Here is a 23,051-nt window from a genome sequence, read left to right as displayed (position 1 = left end):
CAAATTTTTTATGATACTCATGCTAAGCTATGGGCATCGATGGGGTCAAGAAAAATTGAAAGTTGGATGCTGCAAAAATTTAAAATTAGTCCAACACCAAGGCGATAGAGAATAATGAAGTGTTCACTGAGAATAACCACTATAGAGTTGATGTGCAAAAACGTATTATGCTTTCTTTACCCAACTGTAGGCCAATGATGAGTGTTGATTTTAAAAACTTGAAACGCCACGGGGAGCTGTTGGGCCCCTGAATGAATTAAAACAAAAAATGTAAACACCAGGAAAATCAGTTGAATGATCATACCAGGAAAGATCATGGGCAGGAAGAAAGGATATAAAAACGAAAAGTTGAGAAGAATATATTGGCGAGAATGATAAGAGTGATTAAACCAGAAAAGGAATTTGTCTAAAACTCACCATGAGTTTTCAGCATTTTTCTTAAACTCACCATAACTTTTCAAAATGTCTAAAACTCACCATGTTACTAACTTGACATTAAACAAACTAACGGGTGTTAATATATTACCATTTTAATATTTAGACATGAAAAAAGGAAAAGTTCAAAAAAATTAAAAACATAGAAATTACAAAAAATGTATAGAAAATTATAGAAATTGCAAACAAAATAAAAAATTATTTTCAAATTATAGAAACTATAGAAATTGAAAAAGAAAATCAGAAAATAAAAATTGTAGAAAAAAATACTAAAAGTTATAGAAAAAACACAGAAATTGCAAATAAATAACAAAAGATACAGGAAAATTTATAGATTGTAGAAAATAGAAAAATGTAAAAAAAACATTGAAAATAATAACAAAACACTAAAAAGCAAAAAAAAAAAAAAACAAGAAAATTGAAAACTGAAAAAGACCAATTTTCCTCTAACTCACCATTCAAGGGTAATTTGATCATGAAAACTTAACTTCACACTGGAGTTTCTCTATAAAGAAATAGAAAAATCTCTTTTTAGGAGGGACACAGTTACAGAATGAGGTTGAAGATCCATCAGAAGGGGCGTATGCAACCCGATCTGGGTCCCTTTCTACTTGAACAAACAAGCGAATGATTTGATTTCCTGTGGTTGTAATGCCCAAAAAGCTTGCAGCTGGGAATCCCATTGCATTTGGGACTTGTCATGACTTATGACTTGGCATATTATAGCAGCAATTAACTGCATCTTAGGCCACTATTTCCTATTCTCTAGCATTCAACTAATGTTTCAGTCAATCTAAGTTTTTTTTTTTTTTTTTTCTGATAAGTAATTCAATCTTGGGTGAGTTTGAGAATTCCACAGGGTTCTACACAAATGAGTTGGAGGTCTAGAAACAAGAATTAAGGGAAATGGACCCAAGAGTTGGAATTGATCTTCAAAGCAAAACCAATAGAAAAGAATATCCCAACAAAGCTAATACTTGCAAATTTTGAATTTAAAAATAGGAAGTCATTTTTCTCACACACACACACAAGGGAATTCTATTTCCTTTCCTGGATACCAATTTCTTTCACACAGACACACAGACACAAAAGGGAATTCTATTTCCTCGATACCAATTAGTCAATTACCAAGCAAATGGAAAATGTAATTCGTTCAAAACCTATTTCAGAAATTTGGTTTTCTGCCCATCCAAAGAGAGTCGGTAAATATTCACTAGATCCTGCACTTAACTAGGAAATTAGGCAACATTGGCAATTTGGAAAGAAGTAATTCATTCCTTTCATTGTTTTTGAGGCCACATGTTTAAAATCTAAAACGGATTGCTTTCATCAATGGCTATAGAAATGACCAAGCAATTCTAAGATTCCATGAGATGAAGTCATTCCATTCGTTATTATGATGAACTCCAGTAGAATCCATTTTAAACTTACAAGCTTTGCACCAACACTAACGTTAAAGGGGGTGTTCGAAAACATGGGTGGTTTTGTTTTTGAAAAAAACAATTGCCATGTCAGCAAAATTGACCCATTGCGTGTGGTTTCCAAACAATCAAATTCACCCATTTAATAAACACAAATCAAATCCATAAATATTCCCATTAATCATCACAAAATGGAGACTACAGGACTAACACTCGTAGGTGGAGTCCAATGGAGGATTTAAAAATCAATGGAGGATTTAAAAATCCATAATAGATGGTATTATAATGGTGATAATTAATGGATTTAATTTGAAATTTGAATTCTAACAAGACCATAGTCCATGTGCAATTAAGCATTAACGGTCAAGACTCAAAATTCCTTTGGGAACCTCCCAAATTTGACCCTATCTAATATTATTCGCCTTTTCAAGCTGAAGCAATACTGCTGGAGATTTGTGATGCAGCGCAATCTGAACTCTTCCTGTTGGAGCACAATTAGGATGTAGGGTTAATGAGGTGGTCTGGCCGAATTGCAAAATAAGAACGTCAGAGTGTTTGGGGTACTTTACTCGATGTGGACATTTCAATGCTTTAGTTAGTGGTGTAGAGTCTTAGAGAGAGGTGAGAGTTAGTAGAGAGTTTAGAGAGCTTAATCGTGCTACCTTGTGAGGCTAAAGGTGAGGTCCTTATATAGGCAAACTGCCGTGGGCCTCATAATAGATGCCAGAGATCATCAGCCCGTCTAGACCAGAGTTGGTTTCGCATCTGAAGATGGATTCTGAGAAAGCTGATAAAGCTTCTGTCCGATTCAAGCAATGAAAAGATAAAATCCATTGACGTATATTGAGATCTTGAAAATATCAGACAGCTGACTTGCTTCTAGAAAAGGAGATTACGTACGTAGCCCCTCGGCAGGTCGGTGGACTGGTATCGCTGAGGTGTCACCGTGTTACTTCGTCGCTCCACGTGTCATCATATTATTTGATGAGCCGAAATTGTACGTCCCTCATCACTTCGAGGTCTCACTCTCATAAAACCAGTGGTTGTTTGTCGCCGGCGCCGAGAACGGAGAAGTCATTAGCAAGTAGTCTCGTCTCGTCACTCGTGTGTTGTGAGTAAAAGTGAGCCACTCTAACTATAACCGCATAACCAGAACAGTTAATAGAACGTGTGTTCCCTAGGGGAGAAGTTGGTTGTTAATGGAAGGAATGTATCTCTATCACCATTTATTCAGAATCCGAAGCTTCTTGGTAACTCACTGCCTATACCTATAACAAAGGAAGAGCAACCTTTGGAAATTGGAGTTTCTTCCCCAAATTAATAGACCACATCTCAACGCAAGTCGCAGCTTTTCTGTCACAGACTCACAATCTAATAAAAGACCTCTCTCTCTCTCTCATGCAATTCTCTGGATGTTGAGAAGCATAAAAAATGAAACCCATTACAGTTACAGCTTTTTGTTGCATTCTGGTGTTCATGGTGCAAGAAGCTACTTCGTCGTCCATCCTAGGCCATCGGTCGTTGAAAGTATACCAGGCTCGGTTTGAAGCAACGGCAGCCGCTGGTGGATCAACAGGGGCTGTGAATGTTTCTGCTTGCACTGATCCCATCAGTTGTGTGAAGAAGGTGAGTTCAACTGAAGGTTTTTTTTTATTGTTTTCGAAATTTATGAGTTGGGTTTCATGAATGAGATGGTGTTGTTTCATCATGTTGTTTGTTAGAATGGGAGAGTATTCTATCCCATTGGATATGGTGCTGACCCAACAGGAGCGCAAGATAGCAGTGATGCCATACTGGCTGCCCTGGATGATGCTTTTCGAGTGCAAAATGGATTGGTTTTGCTTCCTGGAGTGAATGATTTGGGTGGTGTATTGATTGATTTGCAAGGTGGAAACTATAAGATCAGCAAACCCATACGCTTTCCTGCTCAGGGTGGAGGCAATGTTGTGGTAAGAGCTCTCTCTCTCTCTCTCTATTTGGCGCATTTTAGCAAATAAATGCTTTAAAAGCTTCGATCTGTAGTTGCATTCTCATTTCTCTCACAAAGGAGCATCGAATGATTCAAATAAAGACTTGGGACTCTGAAACTTTGACTATCTTACAGCTTTGCTTTCTTGTAAGCCCAGAAGATACTATTATTTTTTTTTTTTTCAGACCTTTATGCATAAACAATGAAATAAACACTTTCTTTAGCTTTTCTCCTCTTGCAATTGGTTTCTTTATTTCTCCCATGTAAGCTTTTAAAAGTTAAAAACCTGCTTTTAATAAAGAGCCCAATCACCAACACAAAAAAGTATATATTCTCATGATGAAGACAGAAAACCCGTTAAAGAAGATGGAAACTGAACTTTTGGAACGTCCTATGTGATTTCAAACAACCTTGGAGATACTCCATTGTTGTTTGAGAAATTTCAGAGCTTTCGTCTCTGATTTAGTTCTGGAGTTGGTGGTTGGTATTACCTGCTTTCTCTTTGCTTTTGATTGGAACTACTTTCTTAGATGGTTGATACATAGCATACACCCAGACCCAGGTTGAAAACCCAGGATATATATTGGACAGCCTGTCTTGTTCTGTTAAAGAGAAAGCCACCACGATCCATCATAGAAAAGAACTACTATTTCTGATTAGGGTTACTTTTCTCACATTATATATAAGAATGGTAGAGCAAGTTTTTTTTTTTTTCATTTTGTTTTTCTTTTCTTTTGAACAGAATCCAAATTAGGGACAAAATGCATTTATCTTTGAATCCTAAACAGTACTCTTGATAGAAATAGTTCTGGATTGTTTGTTGTACTGTGGGCAATCACCAAACAAAATACAGTACCACTCTTGACTGAAATAGTTCTGGGTTGACTGTACTGTGGGGTATGGGCAATTCAAATTAGTTGTGCAATGTGAGGATCATATATTACATAGATCAGGCACAGATCCATATATTAATGGAGCAGAAAGGATCCTTGTTATATGGCACCAACGATAAACAAAAATGTTGTTATGTTATATGGCCATCAGATCCCCATTAAGAGGAAAATCAGAGATATTGCAACTGTTTTTCCCCCTTCAGAGGTGAACCTAAAGATACATATTTCTTAAGGAAAAATAAAAATTTTTTTAATAATCACTGGGAATGGGAGAGGGAGACATAAAATTAAACCTTACCCCTCGGAAGTAATTGTTAATTGGATTTTTAGATCTAAGTGATAGTGAAGGATATTCTTAACAACTGTTCTTCAGGTGCAAGGAGGGACATTGCGAGCATCAGATACTTTCCCAGGTGACAAGCATCTCATAGAATTATGGTCAACCATGGCCGATCAGAAATCAGCCCAAAACAATGTAGGGATCTACTATGAAGACATCACCTTCCGAGACCTGCTCCTGGATTCAAACTATCGAGGGGGTGGAATTTATGTCGTGGATTCTGCAAGGATCCGCATCAACAATTGCTTCATCATCCACTTCACAACCGAAGGTATCCTTGTGCAGAGGGGCCATGAGACCTTCATCTCAGGCTCCTTCCTTGGGCAACACCTAACAATCGGTGGAGACAAAGGTGAGAGATGGTTTTCAGGGACAGCAATTGATCTTGCTAGCAATGACAATGCAGTCACTGACGTCGCCATCTTCTCGGCCGGAGTCGGCGTCGTCCTACGCGGTCAGGCCAACATCCTCACTGGGGTACATTGTTACAACAAGGCTACATATTTTGGTGGAATAGGAATACAAGTGAAACTGGGTGGCTTGTCACAGACTAGGATAGATAATTGCTACTTGGACTACACTGCAATAGTGATGGAAGACCCAGTTCAAGTCCATGTCAGTAATGCATTTTTCTTAGGCGATGCCAACATTGTTCTGAAGTCCATTAGAGGACAGATCTCAGGACTGAACATTGTGGACAACATGTTCTCTGGAGATCCAAACCATATGAACCCAATTGTGCAATTGGATGGGCAATTCACAGATGTTGATCAAGTTGTGATCGATCGGAACAATGTCAATGGAATGGCACTGAAGTCGACAGTGGGTAAACTAACAGTAGCTGGAAATGGGACCAAATGGGTGGCTGATTTCTCATCGTTGCTGGTGTTTCCAAATAGGATATGTAACCTACAGTACTCGTTTTACAGTCGAGGAGGATCAGTTTTCTCAGCTCATGCAGTCACAAATGTGTCCAACAATATCGTGGTTGTGGAGAGCGACAAAGCTGTTGATGGGGTGGTTTCCATGGTTGTTGATCAAGATCTAAGAAGAGGTGAGAGGAGCTTTCTGATGTAAAATATGTGTTAAATGAAATATTTGCTGGTTTTTTTGTGGGGGAAATCTGGGTTCTGTGTCTCGATTTTGTATACATGACAAATCCATACATAATAGTCAATTCATGAGCAATCAAAGTCGAAAACCATGCTCAAATTAATGAATACAACTTGCTGATCAGTCCACAATTGCTAGCAAACTCACGAAAAGTTACAGTTGGAGAGAGTCAGAGAGGCTCATTTTGTATATATGTTTTAAATCTGTAGTTCAAATTCAAACAATGGAGCCCTAACAGTTCATTGCAATAGAGCCCTAACAGTTCCAGATAGCAATTAATACTTTTGCATCAAGGCAAAATGGTCCATCAATTGTTAGTTGTTACCCCTCCAAATAGGAGGCATGGAAATCCTGTAAATGCAGGCTCTCCATGGTATGGATAGTGGGCCCCATGTACACCTTGATGTGTGAGAGAGAGAGAGTTGATGGCCTAGTGTAAGCAGACTCAAATAATGGGCTGAGAGATGGGCCGGAATTGGTTACACGATACATCATTAGAGGATTCATCAGATGATGGAGTAGCTAATGAAGAAAAAGAGCTGTTATCACAGGAAATAGAGGAAGGCCTTGTTCTTTTGGTCTGTTTTGCACCCCTGAAGTCCGAAAATCAAAATTCCTTCAGACTACTTCAGACTATTATTTTAAGACCTCTTATCACTTTAGTCGAAACGTCAGACCTAGCAATATTCTTATTTCTTTCAAAAAAAAACTGATTGATTCAGTGTCATGGTCTACCGGGCTGTCACAAACAGTTGGAAAGGCTATTTTCAGCACCGAAAGACCAAAAGTTTCATTTGAAGCTTTGAGCTTTTCAACTTTTTTTAGTCTTTCTGCATGATCATGTTTGCATCTTTTGCTCTATATAATACCAAATGGAAAAATAGACCTTTTTTGGCAATTGGGATCAGGTAGATACAACATTGTAAACATGTCAAATGAGTATTCAGAAAATTTTTTTTGACACCTGTCCCTTAAAATACCCTCAACCTACCCTTAAAAAAGATTAATACCCACTTTTGATAGTTGTCACGATATTTATCAAGAACTCATTTAAGTTCTTACTTTATTGTGCCTATTAGATCTAATCCCCTTTTTTAGTCTTTTGAGCTTCCCACAGATCAAAATGTGCACGGAAAAGACGCACCAAATACCACCTAAATAAAAACATTCTTATTTTTTGTTCCCAAAATGCCCTTCACACCTTTGTGCTGAGTGTTATAACCAACAAAGATGAATCGGAGGGATTAGAAATCAAGTTTGACATATGATCAAAGAAAAGGGTAATAGACAACCAAATATTCCAAGTACAGAAGAGTGCTAGTGTAATATGAAATAATTTCTCTCATGAAGAATGGGTAGTTTATTTATGAGAAATACTGCTGTTTCTAGTTTCTAAGGTCCAAAATGAGCACGTAGAGAAGAAGATGCCAAAAGAGAGAGTTTTGTTATATAATATAGGGAGAACTCAGAACTCTAGGTTCGGCTACATTTCTTCTTCACCCTACAAATAAAGGATAAGCCACAATAGCTTGACATTTTACACCAATCACCTGCCAACAAAATACGTTTCAACACCCTTCTAACATCATCTGATATCGCACATCTCATACATGGTGGTTTCACTTTTATAGTGAACCCTAGTTTCATAATAGGATGTGCGGTGTTAGATCAAGTCAATAAGGTGTTGGAAAGAGTTTTGTTGGTATAGGAGATCCCAACTATTTATATCATAGCTTCCTCATTGTTATGGATCTAGTCTCTTCTAGCGTCTTGTGCGGCACTTGGGCAGCAATCTGTCGCTCCACAAGTCAGTATTCCCTACTTAGAACACTTCTCCTGGCTCTTATCCAATTCATCCCTCACACTGAGGCATACACTTAGGCAACAAAGGCGCAAAGCACACAAAGAAAGAGAGACTGTTGGACAGTTTTGTATGCCCTTAGCTTCAATCAGAATGATGTACTTTATGAGTTTATTGTAAATGAATAAAAGTACATATTTGATTCATGTTCCCTTGGTATGTTTCTATGTAATACCCTTAAACTGGACACTTAATGAGACTCGTGTTAGCTTAGAATGTTCACAGCCAGTGGGTCGGTCTGGGGAGACCTATCTTGATAAGGATGACACTGTTGTGCCACCAAGTCGGTTGGGGTGGGCCTGTCTCAACTGCCAGGGTGAGACCCTAGGCACATGCAGTGTACGATTAATTGAATCTTTGAACTGGACCAGATTTCCAGTATTGCCTTGGACCTTGGAGATTAATGGACAAAACTGGAAAGTTACACCCGACCCCTAGACTCGATTATGATACTGCACTAGGTGTCGGATTGGGTTGTCTTTGATGTACCAATTAGTGAGATCCCTAACGGGGGTCAAAACCTGGGTATGTTGGGACAATCTGAGAATTCATCTAAGTGGGTGATCATAGTGACAGGATCAGCCCCTTTGTCGAACAAAGGTAATGATCGGGGATGCACTCTCACTGATGGAAACCAAGACTGCCGGCAACCGATTTCAATCGTTGAGATTTGTTTTTGCAAAGTATATTTTATATGAGATATAAAAGTATATATATTATGGTTTCTAAAATGTTTGCAAAAGGTTTTAATTCTCGGGATCCATATAAGCAGAGAGTGCAAAACTGTTCCTTGCAGCCGAGGGATAGGTCCTCTCTTGTCGGGCAGTGTTTGATCATTATGGGCTGAGAGGTTAAGTGTAAGACCATTGAGGGCAATACCTGATGGGCTAATCTTGCATCTGCCCACAATCCCTAGGTGTTACAAGGTGGCTTGGCCCAGGGACCACTTAGGGTAAGTGTTGGGCCCATAGAGCCCATTTGATGGGTTTCAGGGAGTGCACTGTCCATAGCAGTGTATTCGGCCAGGCCTTGTAACAAAGGCTGGGCCGAACCCATGTGGCTGATGTGTAGATCAATGTTTGGGTCCCATGCCATACAAGGAAGCCCAACTGGGCAGCAGTTTGGAAGGCTAAGTGAGCACACAACCTTAATGGGCCTAAAATCCATTTCGAACTGGGTTGATTTCATCAGTTTAAATGAGGGGCGGATCTGGGATTAAATCAGTTGATAGGATTGGGCCTTGACCCTATCCACTCAGAGAGTCCAAGATCTAAATCTTATTTAGATCTAGGAGCCTCCTAATAGGATTAGGAAAGGGTTGATCTAATCTACAAATAAGATAAGGGTTTTCCCTTATCACTTAAAGGGACTTCTATTCCAAATATGATTTGGATCAGCAATTCCTAATGGGATTAGAAGCTGATCCCTTTAAGCCTATAAAAGGAGGAGGGGGCGGTAGCCTTTGGACACACAACACAAGAGAGAAAAGGTCTCTAGCCTTCAGAGCTGAAATCACAGAAGAAAGATTTCTACAATCTCTGCAAAACTCTTTCTTGCCGCCTCCTTCCTGCTGCCGCCAGACCTCTAGTTCGATCTCCAATTTGTGAGAGAGATTAAGATTCGATCTTGATATCAGCCCTTTGTGAAAGGACTGGTTGGAAGCAATGCTCATGTGCCATCCAGCTATTCTTACGAAGGATCAGGTTCTTTGAGAACGCTGCTGATTCTGCTCCATCCTGTACTGCGCCATATTCAGTGGGAGCAGTCTTTGGATCATTCCTTGGGCGTGAATACCTCCATTGAGAGATAATATTTCTCTCTATCAGGTATACCTCTCTCCTACTTTTTTTGGTTCAGATCTGGTTCAAGATTGGTCCTTGAAAATATGATTTTTTAAATAGGGAATGCGATTCTCCAGTTGAAGGGAGAGAAAAATTTTTTGAAATTCGCCCCCTTCATTCCGCATTCTTTGGGCGTCCATATGATGGATCTTTCATCCCTTCAATGGAGAACTCAAAGAACTCTTTACGATACTCAAGAGAGGGATACAATGCCTGATTGCTTGCTTGCTTCTTCTTCTCTGCCTTTTCAAATGAGGGAGGGGGTCCCCTTTTATAGACACTTCCACCTCCTTACAGGATTTCTCTAGAACATGATTGTTCTAAATTTTCTTTTAGACTTCTCCTACTTCTAGACTTATCCTAGTTCCCTTATGTACATGAATACTTTAGAAATGCTCTAAAAGAATGTAGAAGTATATAAGGCTTAAGGGCATTCATGAGGCTTCTAGAATGCTTCCGGAGACTCCTTGAACTCTCTTGAAATGTCTTGGGGCTTCTGAAAGCTTCTAGAGTGTTCCTATAGGGTTGAATCAATCTCGCCACCTCGTGACATCAAGCTCTAGTTGAGATGGAATCTCCTGAAAGCAAAAATTCTGCAAAGGCTTTGAAAGCAAGAGCGAGCAGCATCCATGAATTTAACATATATGTATGAGAGATATTCCGGCATTCATCTAGATACCATGCTTTCAGGAGATGTGGGCTCGCTATAATTATGTTCTTGTACATGCTCCAGCCTATTTAAATACTATCAGAGTGACTAATATGGTTTGAGTGCTTGTAAAATCTATGTTTAAAGTAGCTTTGATCATCAATAATATAACGCTTTCTAGTGTCCTCTTTGTTGGACAATAAAAACCTAATTCAGGGACCTCACCTAACAGCTTAAGCTTTTAAGTTGAATGGTTCTTTGAGATGAGATCTCAAAGCCTATTTGACCAAGCACTCTAGTGTTCAATCCTGGACGCCCTATTATAAACTGCACTCTCTATTTTAATTGCCTGGTATGAAACCTAGGTCCTGAAATGCCTTCCATTTCAAAAAGCTAAGTCCAGATAAGCTGAAAGTGATGGATGTACTTGTTAGGGGCTGTGTAATCAATGATAATGCCCCATCGCCACTCAATGCCCGTTTGGGAGGGCGTTCACGCTGTGACTTCTGGCTTTGCAAGACAGCCCTAGATGAAAAACTTAGAAGTTGTTTTTGATGAAAAACCCGGAAAAGTCTAAATATGGTTTCATTGAGCTTGCAAATCAACTATGCAATGATGCCAATTCTAATAGCTTCTTCAACGCAGCTCAGTCAATATAGCTCAATTATCACTGAAGCCCTCCCAAATGAAATCGGATTTGGTGCTCACACTGTTCTCGCAGCCCTTCTTCAGCTATGCATCCGGAAGAATATTTCCCATGAATAAAAAGATACAAGCTTGAAGATATTCCCAATATGCATGGCTGAAAAGGGCTGTGAAAACAGTGTGAGCACAATTTTAATTACAAGAACTGAATCCCCCTTCCTTCCCAACGGATTCTCCCTCTCTTGCTTTTGTAATTAATTTAACACATCACATCAATTGATTTTTTATTTCAAAGGGTGGCATGTTCATAATTCACCATTGGGTTGCTGAATTGTTTGTGACCACTATGTTTTCTCTTTTATATTATTGGTCCCACAGCCAATAAAACAGCTATCAGTTTTTAGCTATTCTCAAATTAATGTAAACACCAGATTGGGGATATATAGTGGGATACTGCAAAGTTTACAGGATTAATTAAGGTTAGGGGTGTTAATTGGACTGGGTCCAATCCGATCCAGTCCAATGTGAGCCCATTATAAATGGACCAGGTCCAACCAGGTCCAATCCAATCCAATGAATGTTTTGGACCAGTTTGGACTGGTCCAATTCAATGTCTAGACAGTCCAATCTGTTCAAATTTATTTTGATTTAGATTGGCTTCAATCCAAACCTGATTCATTTTATTTTGATTTAGATTGGCTTTAACCCAAACCTGATCCATTGACACATGTATTCTTATCTTATATCAATGACCAGATATTAACTTAATCCAACCCAATCCAATATAAATTTGTTACAGACGGACCATGTCTAATCCAATCTAATAAATATTTTGGACAAATTAGTCCAATCTAATATGTTTTGTTGATCCATCCAATCCATTCAAATTGATTTTGGACTGGATGGGGTCCAACCCAAAACCGGTCCATTGACACCCTTAAGCTCACCGCAGCTCAGAAGTACTTCATTCTGTGCACCATACCCTTTCCGTGTAGAACCTGACCCAACACCTAAAATTGAGCTATCTTGTCTGCCACGCGTGTGTTATATTGAGGTGGGGTAGCAAATCTTACAACCACTACCTGGTTGGAAGGATAACATTATCCAATTAATATATTATACATACTTTTACATATACAAAATATCTGCAAAACTTCCCAACTTTTGTCCTATCACTTTTGTTTGATAGAATTTTGACCCCTTATTTTTAATTACTTCTTTTATCTTCATTAGTTAGACTAACTTCAGATCAATCTATTATTAAATCTTTGTATTACATATACGCTTTTTGAAGGTTGCCTTTTGGATAAGTTTCAGAATTTATGTTTCTAAATCTCAATGCATAAATCCTCAATTTTAGGCTTTGTGCATTGGAACTTAAAATAGATTTTGACTTCAGATTTATAATTTTTTAAAGCAATCCTTATCGAATGCTCAAACAACTTTTTTATCCCCAAACCTCCAAACTAAAAGCTTATCCAAATAGAACCTAATTAATTACTAGTTCTGGAATGAGTTTATTTAGGCCATGTTTGGTTTGCTGCTCTAGGTGTTACTCTTTTAATTCTTGGTTAGGATGAGTAAGAATAGGCAAAAATGAATAATATTAGAACATTTTGTTATAAAATTCTTGCCATAGATGCTATTTTTTTCCGAATGAAAAATCAGCCCATGACATAAAAATTGAGGTAACTTGCAACATGAAAAATAATCATATGTCCCATCTTACTCATTTTCATTCTTTAAAGAAACTCTATACCAGCAGTTATAAACTTCTGGCATAGGTCTACAAAACCACCACCATAAATGTTTATTGGCAGACTGCTGTGGAAACTTATGCCAACGGGCATTGACCGCTAGCCATCCACCGGTAGACATCTATGTTGACAATTTTGAAGACCTAAGCCGACGGTTTATAACCGCTAACACAATCTTTTTTCTAAGAATGAAAATGAGCAAAGTAGCACACTTACTAATTTGAAAAGAATTCATTTTTAGGAAAAAAAAGTGTTTGGTTTATAGCAATATTTTCTCATTCTTGTCAGAATTTCATCTTGAGTAAGAAATAAGAAAGTGAAAGAATGAGAGTTGAACCAAACATGGCCTTAATTTCAAAGAATTCCAAACAAATCACATGCATGCATACTTTCCAGATGACCCTCTTCTTCTCTAAGGGGAACAAGAGTAGTGGCTTCTTGTACATGAATTATGACCCATTAAACATAAGGGCCTTCTTGGTTCACGGGAATAGAGGTCTGGAATCAGAATCAGAATGATCCATTCTGATCTCAATTGTTTTGTTGGGCAAAATCAGAATCCCATTCCCATTTTTGGTGGAATGGCATTTCCCCATTTGAGGGAATTGGCCATTCCTTCCCCTCCTTGGAAATGAAATCTCATTCCAGTAACCAATTCCAATTCTCATTCAGATTCCTATATGAACCAAACAGACTATAGGAATAGGTAATTCCATTTCTAATTTTGAAGGATTTTGATTCCAATGCAAACGAACCCTTTGATTATTAGATATACTCCTCATGACCAATTAGCTTTAGCACCAACCAAGCATCTCCACTCATCTCTAATTTCTCTGTTCATCAATACTAGCAAAGAAGTTGCTTATGTAGTTATGTCAACTCACATCACAGTAAAAGTAATGCCTACTGGAATAAGGAAATGTTTGATAGCATCTTAATGCTGAAAAGAAAGATCAATAAATTGTAATCAGGTGGGACATCATGGTTAATGTAATATAATTCAGTCACTGGTGGGACATGACTGACTGATGTGCTCTCAACAAGTGGTTTTACACGTGGCTTTCGTACAGACAGGATGCGGGGAGATCGACCAAGAGAGCAATAATCATGAACGACCACCACACTAACACTACAGAGGTATATTTCCCTAAGGATTTGGTCTCCACATTATTATCCACTCTTCCCCATGTACTAATCCATAATGTTACAACATATACATGATTCTTTTCTAAGTTTATATAGATCATATTATAATTAGAGTCCGTTTGGTTTGTAGTTAGAATCAGAATTTACATTTATTGAAATTGGAACTGAATTGGTCTCTGACTCTACTCCCATAGCTTGTTTGGTTTATTGGAGAATCTGAATTGAAATTAATTGGAATGAGCTCTCATTCCCAAGAATGGAGGAGGAAATAACCATTTCTTCAAATGGGAGAATGTCATTCCCCCAAGAATGGAAATGGGATCGATTTTCAGTGTATGGAATGGGTCATTCTGATTCCAATTCCAGATCCCTATTCCTACAAACCACATGATTGCAATGAGTTAATTCTTTAACAGTTATGTTAGTTGAGAATTTTTCATGAAATCCAACTTGTCTCACTGCGTACGTAGGAGCTAATTTAAACCAAAGATCCATTGGTGCGTCTTTTCTCTCCATGTCTTGATCAAAGTAGGAAAAACCTTAATTAGCTTTCTCTGTCTTTTGAAAGATTTCAGTAACCCCATGACATGAAGAATATCAGTCAGAGAGAAAGAAAACAGAACAAAAATAGAAAAAAAAAAACACCTTTACATGTAAGCTCATTCATTAATTGGCTTAGTGCAAAAGAATCAATACGCATCTCACAACTTTTTAGGGGTTGAACGTTGAAGTGTACTACCACTCTGTGAGCAAGTTTTCACTTGAATCTCTATCCAAACACCCACCTCAATTATTCAGTGATTAACACTTCAAAATCTCTCTCTCTCTCTCGCTATTCCAAGAATTATTTCCAATAATGCAATTATTACTGCTAACAAGTAATAAACATCCCTTTACATATACGACAAGTTTAAGGAAAGCACAACTCTTTTTAGAAAAGTTTGATGTGTTTACCTATTCACCTATTCACTGATGAGAGAGAGAGAGAGAGAGAGAGATGCCTTTGCCTTTAGACTTTAGAGCGCATAAAAAAAGGTAGCTAGGCAGTGGATTATCAGCAAGCATATCCCATATATGCCACCATTATACATCATTCTATCAACACCTTCCCAGATCCATTGAAGCTTAACTATCTATCCATCAATCACCCAAATTTGCTTATTTTGCTTTGGTTTACGATGTGGGTTTCCCTTCTCTTCCCCAACTCCTACGACTCCTCATTCTCCCTTCACCCTGATGATCCCCTCCATGGATGAAGCAGTAGTCCTCCCACCACCTCCCACCCAGAGCCCCACCGCCTGCATCTCAGCGGCTGTTGAATCCGATGAACCCACGTCGCCCCTGGATTTCAACCTTGTGGTCATCGTGGCCGCCATGCTCTGCGCACTGGTCTGTGCACTCGGCCTCAACACCATGCTCCAATGCGTAGTTCGGTGCACCCACCGTGCACTCACCGAGCCTCTTCACTGGGTTGCATCACGCCGCCTCAACTCTGGTCTCAAGAAGGAAGATATGGTGGCGCTCCCCACTTCTACCTACTATGCAACCTCCTCGCCGGCCGCCGGCTCATCACCTGCAGCAGCCTCCACATCCAGCTGCGCCATTTGCCTGGTGGACTTCCTGGACGGTGACAGGGTAAGACTCCTGCCTCTGTGTAACCATCGCTTCCACGTTGCCTGCATCGATACCTGGCTCCTGTCTCACTCCTCCTGCCCTACTTGTCGGCATCACCTCAAGTGCAACGATTCCACCACCACTGCGGCCCTGCAGATTGTCACATCTGCAGCCTAATGAACCTCTGTTGATATATTTACATATCATCTAATATAATAAATATATATTATTCAGCTCAAGAGACTTCCCTAAGGGTGAGAGTTCTCTAATAAATTAATTAATAATGGTAATTCAAGTTAGTTTCAGTAGTTGGGCTTCAATTCCTATATCTTTCTTTTAATTAGCTTACTTTTTTCATGTATATATGGTATGTAGCTAGCTCACAGCTGAAAGCATGCAAGCTAAGTGTATATATACGTAGCCATGACTGATTCAATGGTTATCTTGAGATGTTGTGAGACTCTTAGATGGAATTTGGCAACTTGGGTGTGACTGAGGAGATGGATATAGATTACCATGTGAAAGCCACAACCAGTAGCCCAGTAGGGAAAAGCACAGTTACTTGGGGTGGTCCTGATTCCATTAGGGTGCTCTCACGTGAAGTGTCGCTTTCTAATTGTTGGATTGGCATCAATTAAAGGGGAATAATGCCAAATGGCACTCAATTCCTATCCATGTTTGGTTTCTGTCAATGGGATTCCTGTTGCCAATAATTGGGTGTTGCATAAAACGACACCCCAGTAAGATAAAAACTGATGAAAACATGGATAGAAACCAAACATGGATAGAGGGTGATCGCCAGTGGAATCATTTTCTCTGGGGGCGGAGATAGAGCGTTTTCAAGGAAATCAGTTTTTTTTTTCATTTATTTATTTTTTACATGTTCTGACTTCTGATTATCAAAAAGAACAGTTTCCCCTTTATTCTTTTCAGTTGGACATCACATAAGAAAAGAGAATTGATGGAAAAGTTTCCCATCTCAAGAATTGAATTTGAAACGTCAAAAGCTAGTTTCCAACAAGATAACAAAAGATGATTACTAAAAAATATATATACATATATATATATACATGATTCAAATTGATTCAGTTGGTAACATAGTTTGATTGTGTTGGGGAGACTTCACTATGGGTCCATCAAAAATCCCACCTTCACTCTGGTTGAGGGTGTTATGCTCATATGGGTCTATCAAATCAAATTCCGATTGTAATTGGATATTGAATAGTATAATTTAATTGAACTTTATTGGATAATACTTAAATTTTATAGTGTCAGCTATTAACAAATTTGATTTTTTTTTGAACTGCATTAACAAATTTGGTTGAATGTAATGTTTTTATTAAATTCTCATAGGTTAAAGTTTCACAAATAATTTTCAATTATTCATTTTGTGGATCATGAAATACAATATCATTAATGCCATTTCTGATTCACTTTAATAATAATAAATAATAACATTTTGATCATTTTAGTTTAACTCATTTATACCATCCAATATCTAATTATTGCAATCCAAACTCAACTCGAATTCAATATAAATGCAATGAATAATATTAGATCCAAATTCTAACATAAATAAAACAAAATTGGATATATCTATTCAATCCATTTGCAACCCTAGGGTTATGGATTTGGGGGATGTGATACCCCATTGTGTGGCCCTAACCCCATAAAAAAGGGTTTAACTATGATACCAGAAAGATGTGATACCCAAAAATAAACTTGTGGCCAATCAACTGGTATCATAAACTGCTAATCAATTAAGTGGTATTTATCAAAATTCAAAGGTGGGAAGAGTGTAAATTTATACCATCTATAAAAGTGCAAATAGGTGTCCCTGGTTCTAGAATTTTCATTGGATAACAAATGCCCCCTCTCTAAAGTTTGAATTGGAAAACAAGCAAAGGCAAAAATGTTATTTGACATCTTTATTTAGTATTACTTATTAGATAAAATGACACAAAAGTACTTCTTTTGTTCAATAATAGGAAAACAAGCTATAGCAAAAATGTCATTTTACATTTTTCATTTAACGCTTATCTATTCCATTATTAAAAGTGTGAATAATAGTATGTAACTTTTGTTTGACTAAATTACCCCAATTTTTGAATTTGGTCCTTGTGTAATTTTAATGATGGAAATGTGATTTGAAAAACCGCTTTTCTCCTCTTTCAATTTCCTCTCATTAAGTTTCATATTTTAAGTATTAACTCTCATTTACATTCATTTAATCCTTTTCTTGACTAGAATACCCCTATTTTTGAATTTGTTCCATCTCTAATTGTAAGGACACAAAATGTAATTTGAATTACTACATTTCTCTTCATTCAACTCCCTCTCATTAAGTCTTATCTTAGGATATTACTCCCATTCATTTATTAAATTCTATATTTAAGATATTACTTTTACAAAATAAAAACAAATAAGTTCTATCAATTAGATCTACATCTAATATTTTTAATGATATAAAATACATGTTTTACCCAAAAATAGAATTATCTTTCCATTATGGTGGTGAGTAAGCAATTCAACCATCCGGGTCCAGTGGGTTAACTCATGATGTCATAATTAAATAAAAAACTTTTAAAATGTTGGAATGAAATATAAATTTAAAATCAACCTAAAAATAAAAATTATGACAGATCAACAATTCAACCTTTTGAGTCAAATATGTCAACCCTTGATATCATAATTAAATAAAAATTTGAAAAAAAAATATAAAAACACAAAAAATATTATCTAATAGTACAAATTTTGTAAATAACATTTAGCACCTATCTAATATTTTATATTAATCATATTAAAGAAAAATAAGTGTAATAAATAATAATTACTTTATTGATGTTGAAAATAAAATATAAAATTTAAAACCATGGTTTTCAAAACCGGACCGGACCGGACGGTCAGACCGGAAAAATCATGATTTCCCCAAAACCGTTGATTTTGGTTAGCAAACCGCTGAACCGGCCAGTTAACTGTTCGAACGATTTTGACTGTTTTTCAATTTTTTTTTAAATTTTTTTATTTTTTTGTTAGAACGGGCCGACCGTTCGGGTCGAACGGTAGGTCAACGGTAGTTCGACCCGATAACTAGGCCCCTGACTGGTTTGGTCGCCATATCAGTTTTAAAAACCATGTTTAAAACCAACCCAAAAATGAAGTTGTTTTCCTAGTTGTGGGTCAACAGTTCATCCTTTCGGATCATATGTGTCAACCATTGATTTCATAATTAAATAATAAAAATTAAAAAAATGATAAAAAAATATAAAAAATGGAAAAAGATAAAACTCTATAGAAAACATTTAAACATATATCTAATATTTTATATTATTCATATTAAAAATTAGATATGATGAACAAGAATTGTTGTTAACTTGTACAAAATTCAACACTAACTCAAAAGAGAAATTGTTTTCCTATTTGGTGGTAGACCAATTCAACATTTCAAGTCAAATGTGTCAAGTTGTTAAGTTATAATTAAATAATAAAATTTTAAAAAAGATACAAACACAAAAATATATAAATTATGTAGAAAACATTTGGACATCTTTCTATATTAATGAACCATAATAACTGTGACAAATAAGAATAATTTTTATAAACATAGAAATATAAAAAAATGTAGAAAATTTTGGAAACATATTATATACTATCATCATTATCACAAAATTTGTCACGGGCTTACATACTAGTAGAGTATAAATACAAATATGTAGAGTGTGGTTTGGTCTATACAATGCAAAGTTGGTTTAGTTTTGCATTGATAAATTTACTTTCTTGCCAAATGATTTTTAGTTGTAATGGGTGCAAACACAGATCTCAAATTTGAAATATGCCTTTTTAACATTGATTGACTTTGAGTACAAAGTTTACATCCTGGATGTAGATTTTGCTCTCATTTAAGATGCAAATGCTTTGAAATTTGTGAAAACTGCCACCTTTGATATATAAATGCATTCATACCAAACACCAGCAAAACTGAACCTGAGTGCATATATGCACTCAACAGCCATTTGCACTCTTCCCAAATGGAACGAAAAGTAGATTGAGAAACATTTCAGGTATCTATACTATACCCGTCAGAGTTGGAAAAGTTAAAAGTTTCTAGGAAAATAATTCAACAGGGAATGAGATTCATCTTTGTTTTTTGGGTGATTCTGATGACAGACCTCAGTGGAAACATTAGCCAGTTTACCCAAAATCACCCAAAGTTGGTGGGGATGTCGCTTTTTCTTCTGCTCTGCTTTTTCTTTGTCGAACTTGAGGTCATTAAGGAATCACTTGATGAAAATTGGGCATCTGGACTTGATTTGGTTGTAAACTTCAACCGAGGATTATATTGAAGAGCAGAGGAAAGTGTCGATAGGGACACGAACGAACTCCAAAATATTTGAATGATTTAACAGACGACGTAACAATGTGTGGAAGCAGTGAAGACTTTCACGCCAACCACACAATTACGAGCATGACTAATCATAACTTGGTCGAATTTCTGAAGAAAGTGATATCTCAGGTCAGGAGGTTCATGAATCAAGAGACGAGCCCTCAATTAAATGAAAGGACTGCATGTCAAACACGATTCTGCTGTTTTTGTATGGATGGTAATGAAATTCTTTTGGTAGGGCGTGGTTTGTTTCTAGTGCAAGTTCTGTTTATATTTGTTTCAGATTTTGTTTTATTTAAATCAGTGAAAATCTATGATGCAGAAAAGCTATGGTATGGTATGAAACAGTTTTGACCAATCAAAAGGCACCCATGAATTTTGATAAATAACACCATGTTCCTTACCACGTTTATGATTCTGGTTTATTGGTCAGTTGTTTTTTGGATATCATATCTTTTCCATATCATAGTTAAACCCATAAATAAAACCTAAGGGTTAAGGCTGTGTTTGGTTGCAGCGTAAATCTTATTTATGTTGATGCAAAATTATGATAGTGTAAATGATTTGGGTGCAAATTATGATTTATTTTTGTTTTAAATTTTACCTTCATTTGTTTGATAGCAGTACAAAATGAAGTAACCTAAGCCTTGAAGCGTAATTAAAGTAAAACCCAAAACAAAATTAAACCAGTATTTGCATTCTTTTAACCAACCCCATATAATTGACATATGGCTTAGATGATGATGGCATAAAAATTGAATTGAAAAGGAATGTTGTGAGAGAAAGGGTCCAAGAGTGACAGGTCAAGATCTAAGGTCAAAGGAAATGATAAGATATAATGTTAGAAATACAGAGTTTATACATGAAAGGGATTTATCTTAAACAACCTCAGGATTTGTTTGGTTACTTATTAGTGGGGTCAATTGCAAGGTGATGGTAGTAACTAGTAACAATGTAGTAGTTGCATTGCATAATGACAGGAATATTTCCATCATCTCTAATGATATGCCCACTACTTTCCATGATTAACGCCTTAATGGGTTTTGGATTCTCTATTTAGGTGGCAGGTTTGTTTATGAAATCATAGGTGTTGAGAAGATAAAAATTAAGATATTTGATGGAATAATTTACAATTAAAATGGTGAGATCTCTGTTCTGAAAATGCAGAGAAATATAATATCACTTAATTGTTTGAATTCCAAATGTTACAATAATGCTAGAATAAGTGGAGTAAATGAAATAACATGCGATTGTATAGTCTTTATGAAGGGAGAATAGTATAGAAGTATGTATTATTTAGTTCGGATCAGAAGGATTCCCAAGACTTCCATAGGTATATGGTTAGGTTAAGGCTTGGATGATGATGAGCTAACGAGTAATTAACCATTATCTCTTACTTCAGCATTAGCTTACAGTTAGTTACAAGGCAAAGCTTGTTTGCATCTCAGAATTGGACTAAAATGGGTCCACATTTCTGATATCGAACTAATGACTAATGTCAAGAAGGGTCGGCACAGAAGAAAATATACCCAGCAATGCTTGCAAAGTCTTGCATATTCCTCCACCTTTGTCTCAACTAGACTAGAATTTGATTTTGATCAATCAGGTTCCTCACCTCACTTTGTCACTTGTACACGTGAGCAATGCTTTCTGTAATGGAATAAAGCACCCTAGCCAACTACCATGTGCTCTATGTCCAGCGGTTCTATATCAACCTTGAACTATAATAGAGAGGAATACTCAGGATCCGTTTGGTTTGCAGGAATAGGGGTTTGAATTCGGAATCAGGATGGCCATTTAGCATATTCTTCGGCTTCTAGTGTTACAAAATTTCCCAGCCCTAATAATCTTGAGCCAATTTACAATCTTTGCCACCAAATAGATACTTGAAACTCAGTTGCCAAGTAAAGCTATGGCCACCAGATGCAAGATCCAGATTCCCAATGTCAACAAGTAGCATAATGCAAGACCCTGCGCTCAACTTCCTCTTCTTGTGGCTCTGCGGAACATGTCTTTAATGTTTTGGGAATTTGTTTCCATCTTCATCTTCTTTGCTTGTTTTGCATTGCTTGAAGTTTTCTTGTCACTCCCGCTTTTTACCTGACAGAAAATAAAAAACAAGTAAAAGGCAAGTTTCAACCAGGAATTAAAAATCAGTTACCCAGTCTTGGTCCCAGCTATCTGGGGTCTTGGGAGGGATGAAGAAGATTTGGTCCTAACCCTTGGCTTTTTTTCTTTTTTTGCACAAAGTGGATGCTCTTAGACTCAAATCCACCTTTTCATTCTTGTCAGCCCGAGGTTTTATAATTAACCAAGCAATGGCCTCTAAATGAGGGGAACTAATTACCAATCAAAAAACTGAACTAATTCACACAAATTTCAATCAAATTGTAGGCAAATGTTTTGATAGTTTCCTATCTATGATGTAGCTTGAGACATGGGTACATCAGTTCCTGCACATTCCAACAGGAATTGTACATGCAGGAGTTGCCAGCACAAAAATGATTTCAAGATATACAGAAAGAAAACATGCATGTCAATATGTCTGTATGTGGTTACACAGTCTAACAGGAATTGTACATGCAGGAGTTAACAGAAGAAAAATGATTTCAAGATATACAGAAAGAAAGCATGCATGTCAGTATGTCTGTATGTGGTTACACAGACTAGGGACATGAAGGTGGCCCTCTTAATCATCCATCTGGATCATTAAGTACAACCCAACTGGCCATAGACCATATAACATAGCGACCTGCTACTTAACTGTCATACAAATAAAAAGATGACTTTTTAGGTGACCAAACTTTAGTTCTTGATTGAGCAGTTAAAATTGCCAAATAGTGGTCAGTAATTGAACATACCAGTTCTAATGTTCAGGTGATGGAAAACAATTTCTCTCCAATCATGAATGACAGACGTAGCCAGTGAGCAGTGATCTATTGCAAGTTGAAGGATCTAGAAGAGATGGGGGCAGGCCAAAAAG

The 23,051-nt window shown here is 37.0% G+C and overlaps 3 protein-coding genes across 7 annotated transcripts in view; 2 read left to right on the top strand and 1 right to left on the bottom strand.

Moving 5' to 3' along the window:
* Positions 1–3,145: 3,145 nt before the first annotated feature.
* On the top strand, positions 3,146–6,259 carry LOC104599717 (Pectin lyase-like superfamily protein). The gene is made up of 3 exons (XM_010262380.3): positions 3,146–3,482; positions 3,578–3,805; positions 5,092–6,259. Exons 1-3 carry the CDS (start codon positions 3,288–3,290, stop codon positions 6,133–6,135), a joined length of 1,467 nt encoding a protein of 488 aa, XP_010260682.1. The 5' UTR covers positions 3,146–3,287; the 3' UTR covers positions 6,136–6,259.
* Positions 6,260–14,837: 8,578 nt separating this feature from the next.
* On the top strand, positions 14,838–15,992 carry LOC104599716 (putative E3 ubiquitin-protein ligase ATL45). The gene has a single exon (XM_010262379.3). It carries the CDS (start codon positions 15,307–15,309, stop codon positions 15,859–15,861), a length of 555 nt encoding a protein of 184 aa, XP_010260681.1. The 5' UTR covers positions 14,838–15,306; the 3' UTR covers positions 15,862–15,992.
* A 5,336-nt stretch (positions 15,993–21,328) lies between these two features.
* Positions 21,329–23,051, bottom strand: part of LOC104599715 (ribonuclease H2 subunit B) — a 49,728-nt gene continuing 48,005 nt past the window's right edge. For all 5 annotated transcript variants that reach the window (XM_088891384.1, XM_088891381.1, XM_088891383.1 and 2 more), the window contains one exon: positions 21,329–22,168. In XM_088891384.1, the coding sequence (XP_088747510.1) occupies positions 22,046–22,168 (123 nt within the window). In that variant the 3' untranslated portion in view covers positions 21,329–22,045. The remainder of the gene's footprint in view (positions 22,169–23,051) is intronic.

Source organism: Nelumbo nucifera, chromosome 7 (genome assembly GCF_055504915.1).
Source record: "Nelumbo nucifera cultivar China Antique chromosome 7, China Antique-T2T, whole genome shotgun sequence".
NCBI lineage: Eukaryota > Viridiplantae > Streptophyta > Magnoliopsida > Proteales > Nelumbonaceae > Nelumbo > Nelumbo nucifera.
Note: the sequence above shows the minus strand (reverse complement) of the source record. Positions and strands in the feature narration are given on the sequence as shown.

Bases quoted from the DNA above. Each gene is read 5' to 3' on its own strand.
- LOC104599717 (XM_010262380.3), top strand. From the start codon at position 3,288: ATGAAACCCATTACAGTTACAGCTTTTTGTTGCATTCTGGTGTTCATG. The intron at 3,483-3,577 runs GTGAGTTCAACT...GTTGTTTGTTAG, and splicing joins CCATCAGTTGTGTGAAGAAG to AATGGGAGAGTATTCTATCC. The intron at 3,806-5,091 runs GTAAGAGCTCTC...ACTGTTCTTCAG, and splicing joins AGGGTGGAGGCAATGTTGTG to GTGCAAGGAGGGACATTGCG.
- LOC104599716 (XM_010262379.3), top strand. From the start codon at position 15,307: ATGATCCCCTCCATGGATGAAGCAGTAGTCCTCCCACCACCTCCCACC.